An 8,052-nucleotide genomic window follows, 5' to 3' on the forward strand; every position below is an offset into this window, starting at 1 on the left:
GCCTATGCACACAGCCACTCCTGTGCTTATGCACACAGCCACTCCTGCGCCTATGCACACAGCCACTCCTGCGCCTATGCACACAGCCACTCCTGCGCCTATGCACACAGCCACTCCTGTGCTTATGCACACAGCCACTCCTGCACCTATGCACACAGCCACTCCTGCGCCTATGCACACAGCCAATCCTGCACCTATAGCATATTTCTGTTGAAATATGCTGCTTTTGTTTTAATTAAGTTTGAAAGTAACAAGCAATTTAGTAAAATAACTTTGTCATTTTTAAACTACTGTTTGTAACATAAATTAACATGAAATCTTGATGAAAAATTTGGTTCACTGTAAAACAGAAAGATTATATCATAGAACCAGTAGCAGTTTCAGACAGGTTGGTATGAAAAGGATTAAATCAGTTGATATTTGTTCTGTGCCTTTAGCAATTTGCTCTACTTACCTTTTCGACTAATTAACTGTATTGATAGAATACATTTTACTTGCCCTAGTGATCTAATCTCTCAGCTTTGTTTGTAAATCACATGCCTGCTTGCCGACCTAACTTGTAACTGGTTGACTATCTTAGCGTCTACTTCAGTGAAGTGGAAGGATATTCACTAATAAAAATAGTTATTCTTAAAATTGGTAAATAGATAAAGTTAAAAAGCCATGACACAAAATAGCTTGGGAAAATGGTTGTACTATTCGTTTTTAGTATTGGTGTAAATTCCAAAATTTGATGGGTTGGATTAGTTGATGGTATTGATCTAAGTACTTGTTTTGTACTTGATACTTAAAAGATGAATGGTCCAGTTGACCTTGGCAATATTTGAATACAAAGCTGGAATAAATACTGCATGACATTTTGTAAGGGTGGTGGTAGCAAGGAGGTTTTTCAGGCAGCACAAAGGGAAGCTAGAAAGCAGGTATACTCAGCCAGGAGTGAAGCAGAAAGGAAGAAGTTTGCCAATGTCTTACAGCATGAGAACCAGATGCTTGAAGTGTTTTGGTTTGCAAGACAGTGTGTTAGGGAAAACTGTGATGTTGTGGGAGAGAAGTATGTTTGCATGGATGATGGCTCAGTTGCAGTTAGTGACTCTGCAAAGAAAGAGGCTTGAAAGTGTCACTATGAAAGGCTACTAAATGTAGATAATGCATGGGAGAAAGAGAGTCTGCCTACGGTGGATCTGACAGAGGGACCAGCAATCCAAATAGACATTAACATAGTAGATAAAGCCATCGTCATCGTTTAACGTCCGCTTTCCATGCTAGCATGGGTTGGACGATTTGACTGAGGACTGGTGAAACCAGATGGCTACACCAGGCTCCAATCTGATTTGGCAGAGTTTCTACAGCTGGATGCCCTTTCAATCAGAATTCTTTGTTAGTTTTTTCCCTAAATACCAGCTTAATTATAGCATATTTTACTTAGTTCTTCATTACTTTCAAAAGTCTCTTGAAGCAGAGGAAGCATATTTCAACAGAAATATGGTAACAAAAGTTTTTGATGAAGATAATCTCTTGATGAGTGATGCTTAGCTGGTTGAAGTCCCAGGTTGGGAACATTTCAACTTTTGCTTCTGCATATGTGTGGTGAAACCAAAAGGAACTTTAGAGGGAAATACAAGTAATTTTTACCATAAGAAATAGTGAACTTCAGTACAGTTTCCATCTACCAAATTCCACTCAATGTACGTTAAAGAAGACAATTGCCCAAGGTGTCACATAGTAGAATTGAACTTGAAGCCATATATCTTTTGCCTTTTATTTCTTATTTGTTTCATTGGACTGTGGCCATACTGGGGCTTGGACTTGAAGGGCTTTAGTCAAACAAATTGATGCCAGGATGTTTTTTTTTTTTTAAAGCCTGGCACTTATTCTATCTATCTCTTTTGCCAAACTGCTAAGTTACAGGGATGTAAACAAACTAACACCAATTATGAAGTTGTGGTGGGGTGCAAACACAAGCACAATGACACATGCACCCCCCCCACACACACACACACATATGCATATATATATATATATATATATATATATATATATATATATACACAATGAGCTTCTTTCAGTTTCCATCTACCAAATCCACTTGTAAGTTTTTGGTTGGCTTGGAGCTATAGTAGAAGACACTTGCCCAAGGTGCCATCCAGTAAGATTGAACATGGAACCTTGTGGTTGGGAAGCAAACTTCTTACCACACAGCCATCCTTGCACTTATATGTGAACAATTTAACCACAACCATGTCTATGCATAATATGGCTACATGTGTCACATGAAAACTCCCCTGCTGATACCATGTAAAAAGTACCCAGTACACTCTGTACATTCTTTTATTTCGTTGGCATTAGGAGGGGCATCCAGCCATGGAAATTGTGACGAATAGAGTCAAGTGCAGCTCTCCAGCTTGTCAGCTGCTGCCAAACTGTCCAACCCATGCCAGCATGGAAAACGGATGTTAAACGATCATCATGATCATCATCATCATGATGATCATCATGATCATGATCATGAAAGCTGATCTGCAGACAGTCAGATCCTTATATATTCACATACATAGTATCACAGGTTACATTCATACCTACTTTCTCAATTATGTTACCTCACATCTACCTCAATAAAACTTGCAACAGTTATCTATTTATATTCCTGTAAGTTTCCAATTTCAGTCATACAACACAGCTGCTGCAAACTTGTTGCCTGTTTTCTCATTAACTTTTCATATCTTTATCAATTTTTTTTTTATTGATTAAGAATATTGATGATTTATTTCTTTGAGTGTGTGTGAAAATTATGTAAATATATTAAAAATTGAAGTAATCTGAAACATTCATAATTACATGGTTCTTAGTTTTATTAGGTTCTGTGTCAGGTAAAATACAGGTGTGGAAGAAAGTTGTGGGGTTTTTTGTCTGCAGTAAATAAACCAAGAGGATAAAGTGTTAAAACATTTTGTGACCACATTTTGTAATGAAATACACCATCCATGTGTTTCAAATAATTTTGGATACAATCAACAGTTTGTTTGGTCTTAGTAGAATAACTAACTTTGCCACCTCTTTAATAATCCTTTATACTGAAGGCACAAGTCCTGAAATTTAAGGGGAGGGGGTGTTTTACGATCGCAGTGTTTCACTGGTACTTAATTTATCAACCGAGAAAGGACAAAAGGCAAAGTTGACTTCAGTGGAATTTGAACTCAGAATGTAGTAGCAGGTGAAATACCACAAAGCATTTCATCCAGCATGCTAACGATTCTGCCAGCTTGCCACCTTAAAGTAATGTTTACCTGGGTAGGATTTGAACTTAGGAACAAATACCATGATGTCAACTATCCAATGTTTTAATGGCTTGCCGTCATGTCACCAGTTTAATAATGTAACAAAAGTTCTTTCATGAAAATATAATATCTTTAGATTGCTGAGAAATATTGAGGGACACCAGTACCTAAGGGTGCTGAAGAATGAATGATAGGGTCCTGGAATGAGAAAAGAGATCTACCGAGAGTGAAAGAGAAGAATCGGGAAGGTACTTGAAACGGAATTTAATGGAGGAGATATTAACAAGGCAATGAATATACAAGCCATACCAATATTAAGATACTCTGTTTTTTTTTGTTTTTTTAAATGAGCAAAGACAGAACTACAGGAATTAGAAGAATTGAGAAGCTACTCATAATGCACAATGTGCACTGCCCTAAAGTTAATACCAACAGATTCTACTTACAAAAAAGGCAGGTGGCAGAAGATTACTAAATGCTGAAGACACTGTTAATACCATGATATTGAGTTTGAAAAATCATGTTGTACAAAGGGAAGAAAGAATATTATCATGGGATAAAAATATCTAAAAATTATTGAAACAGTTGAAAAATTCAAGAACAGAACAAAGGACAACAGGACAAGTAACTAGAGATAGAATTACATGACTAATTCATGCAACAAATGAAGAATGTTGGATGTAAAGAACACTAGCAAAGGCTGACAGATGGAAACCTTAAACAAGAAACTGAATCACTAATTATACCTTCTCAAGGACAAGACATTTGAATGAATTTGATAAAGAATAATCAATGAGAGAGCAAAATGTGTGAAAAAGGAGATGAAAGTAGTAATCATCTCTTAAGTGTATCATGTAGTATCCTTAATAATAATAATAATAATAATAATAATAATAATGATAATAAATGCCTGGATGCAGTACCAGGCAGTGGCTCTCATAGCTTCTGATCTTAACTGATTGGAAGTGTTATCATGTATATTGTTTTGTCTTGGTATAAAAAGATGGGCTACAGCAAATATTCTGCTTAATACCACAGATTTGCTTGTCAGTTGTTTGACCTTATCGAGTTGAACATGTTCTTTGTTGGCTGACGATATGTGCATCTCTGATCATGAGCAGAAGTAGTGGGGGAGCATCATAGCCATGTGTTGAAAGGAATTCTTTGGGGTTTGAATAATTCACCTTTGCAAACATGGGTCTTTTGCTCAACATCCTTAAATGAACCTTATTCAGGGACCTTTTGGGTGAGATGGGCTACTCGACCTGAAGAAAATTCTAACTGGGCCCCACCTCCAAGGTCATGCACTGTTTATCTTGATATGAGATCACCTTGTACTCATATGGTTGTGATGCATGTGCCTGGTGTACCCTTATCAGACGGGTAGTCATGATGGGTATATTGGGCTTTGTATATTTTACCCCAGTGTCACTATGATGACATGCACTGCTCTCTCACTCAATAATAATAATAATAATAATAATATTATGCAAGAAGGGACTACACAATCAATTCCATATTGCTACAACAGAAGTTGCTGGAAAAAATAGGTGGGATTGGCTGATGAAAGAAACACTAAAAAAAATTGACTGAGAGCACTATACTGGCAGTGCAAAACCAAGCTTTGGCCACGAACTGGAGGATCAACCTAAGGAATGAGTAAATGTCTCCTCTGTGCTGCATCTGCAACAGAGTGGATGAAACCATTGACCGTATCACAAACGAGACTTGCCCAAAACTACAAGTTGTGGCGACACAATCAGGTGGTAAAAGTGATACAATAGAAACTGTGCAAAAAATGGGGGCCAGAGAGGGGCAAGACATGGTTTGAGCAGAAACCACAGAGAGGGGCAGAGTCAGACACAAGCAAAATCCTCTGGGATTTCCCAATCCAAACAGATCAGGTGCTTGAGCATAACAGACCAAACCTAGTGGTGGTGGACAAGGTGCACTACATATGCTATACAGTTGATGTTGCATGCCTCTTTGACCCATGAATAGTTAAGAAGGAAGGCGAAAAGATAGACAGATACAACCCTCTTAAGTATGAAATAGCCAGGCTATGGAAAATGAAGAAGGTGAAGATGGTGCCAATAATTGTTGGGTCCTTGGGATCAGTATCAGAAGGTATCAAGTGGAATGTCGAGGAAATTGGAATAGAGTTCCCAGTAGAATCGTTACAAAAGGTTTGCCTCCTTAACATAGCCAGAATAATCAGGAAAGTATTAGATAGCTGAAAAGAGCAAATAGCATGGTACTGTAGGCTGCAGGTAGTAAGCCCGTTACGCATGCAAGACTTCGGGAGCTCCAACAAAACTTGTACTAAAGAGAAAACAATAATAGTTATAATAATAATAATGATGATAATAATAATAATAATTAGAATAATAATAATAATAATCCTTTCAATTATAGGCACAAGGCCTGAAATTTTTTGGGAGGTGGTAAGGCAGTCACATTGACTCCAGTATGTGACTTAATTTATCAACCCTGAAAAGATGAAAGGTGAAGTCAATCTCAGTAGAATTTGAACTCAGAATGTAAAGACAAAAAAAATACTGTGAAGCATTTTTCCCAGCATGTTAGCAATTCTGCCAGCATGCCACCTTTAATAATAATAATAATAATAATAATAATAAACAGTAGTACCATAGACATTCCACAGCCCGTTTTGTGGTACAGTGTCAACAATAAACATTTCCACACTTGGTAATGATATCCTATTGTATCTTTCATAATACTTTGGTTAATTTCTTGGAAATCTTATTTGTCCTTTTCAGTTAATTTTTCTCTTCTAGCCTACATTCTCAGTCTAGCTTGAGCCTATCATTATTGTTCATATTGTTAAGGCAGCAAGCTGGCAGAATCGTTAGCACGCTGGACAAAATGCTTAACAATATTTCATCTGTCTCCACGTTCTGAGTTCAAATGCTGCTGGGGTCGACTTAGACTTTCATCCTTTTTTTTTTTGGTGGGGGGGTCGATAATTTAAGTACCAGTTATGCACTGGGGTATGATGAAATCGACTAGCCCCCTCCCCCAGAATTTCAGGCCTTGTGCCTATAGTAGAAAGGCTTATTGTTTATATTGTTCATCTTCCTTGATTAATGATTCTCATTCTTTACCTATTAACTCTAGCTTTACTGTTCCTCATATGACACCTCCTGACCTCATTTCTCACCATAATTTAATTCCTTTCCTCCAGAATTAATGCTTCTTGTTGTTCCTGATTCTCCTCTCTTTATTTCTAATTCTTATTCTTTTCTTTTGCCCTTTTCCTAATCTTTTCTTCTATTTTCTCTGCCTTTCTCTCTTCAATTCTTGCTGTCATGCCCCAAGATCATTGTCCATCACAACACATTAAGCTCTATTTCAGTAATGGAATAATTCTGGAAGCACTTGATATTACACACTTGGTAATACCTTTATCTAGGGTGGACCATTATACGTCTTTTACAAAGAAAGTTAGGAATGTTTGATGGTCTAACTAATCATCCACCTAGTAGTAGTAGTAGTAGTAACAGCAGCAGCAGCAGCAGTAGTAGTAGTAGCAGTAGTAGTTATAGTAGTAGCTGTAGCAGCAGTAGTAGAAGCAGCAGCAGCAGCAGTAGTAGTAGTAGGAGTAGTAGTAGTAGTAGAAGAAGAAGAAGAAGCTGCCGTTTTTGTTTCTTTTCTAGTGAATTCTGTTGATTTGTTGATAAATTAGTTTATTTTTAAAATGTGGAAATTGATTTAATTTGTTGTCTCTTTTTTCTAATTAAACAGAAAACAACACAATTAAAACAGATGCTACTTTCAAAAGAACTTGAATTCATCATGGAAGGCCACAATGGACTGAGTGCTCGAATAGTTCAAGAAACCGGTACGTATATTTTTAATTTGCTGTGGTAATTACTGAGTGGTCTTGGTTGTCTCTGCTTCAGCAAATAAAAGGGTAAAAGACCCCCTTTGGTCATGAATGAGCATATGATTGCATCTAGAAAGTTCCCCACGAATGCACAAGTCTGGGCAAAGTTGTTTATGGAGGACCCATGCATGCCAGCCTCCCCTCTCCATGCCATTATATGTACGTAGGGTAAAGGGTAAAGACTCCCTTCAGTCATGACTGACCATGGGATTGCACCTAGAAAGTTCCCCTCAAAAAGTACAAATCCAGGCAAAGTTGTTTTCATGGAAGACTAGTTGTTGCCCATGCATACCAGCCTCCCCTCTCCATGCCACCAATGTTATCCAAGGGAAAGGCAAAGGGGCCGATACAGCTTGGCACCCGTGACGTCACAACTCATTTCTACAACAGAGTGAACTGGAGCAACGTGAAATAAATTGTCTTGCTCAAGGACACAACACACAGCCTGGTCTAGGAATCGAACTCACTACCACATGATTGTGATCCTGATGTTCAAACCACTGAGCCATGTGCCTTCAACAGATATATGTTATAGAAAGGCAGCAACTCTATCGTAAATATATAACAGTGATGATTTACTTCAGTGAAACATAGAGTATTAACACTACTGTCATGGACACCCTCATTGTATCCCAATGGAAAATGGAATGAATCATGCTCAGCATCACAGAGTGAAACCAACACCTGGGTTCAACAGCACATGAGAGTCAACGTCATCATGAGAACCAGCAAGAAGAACAAATATAGATGGAGCTGGTTATATTGCATGACTGAACATCAACAAGGGGACAATCAGGGTGATGGAATAGACAATGGACAAGGCAAGATCAAGAAGCTGACCAAAGACAAGATGGCGAGATGATCTCACCT

At 37.9% G+C, this 8,052-nt stretch overlaps 1 protein-coding gene across 1 annotated transcript in view; it reads left to right on the forward strand.

Annotated features, from left to right (window-relative positions):
* LOC106868978 (phosphoenolpyruvate phosphomutase) overlaps positions 1-8,052 on the forward strand; it is a 76,609-nt gene that overhangs the window by 21,501 nt on the left and 47,056 nt on the right. The window contains exon 3 of the mRNA XM_014914461.2: positions 7,041-7,137. Within this exon, the coding sequence (XP_014769947.1) occupies positions 7,041-7,137 (97 nt within the window). The remainder of the gene's footprint in view (positions 1-7,040; positions 7,138-8,052) is intronic.

The sequence above is a fragment of the Octopus bimaculoides genome, chromosome 16, assembly GCF_001194135.2.
Source record: "Octopus bimaculoides isolate UCB-OBI-ISO-001 chromosome 16, ASM119413v2, whole genome shotgun sequence".
In the NCBI taxonomy this organism is placed as follows: Eukaryota; Metazoa; Mollusca; class Cephalopoda; order Octopoda; family Octopodidae; genus Octopus; species Octopus bimaculoides.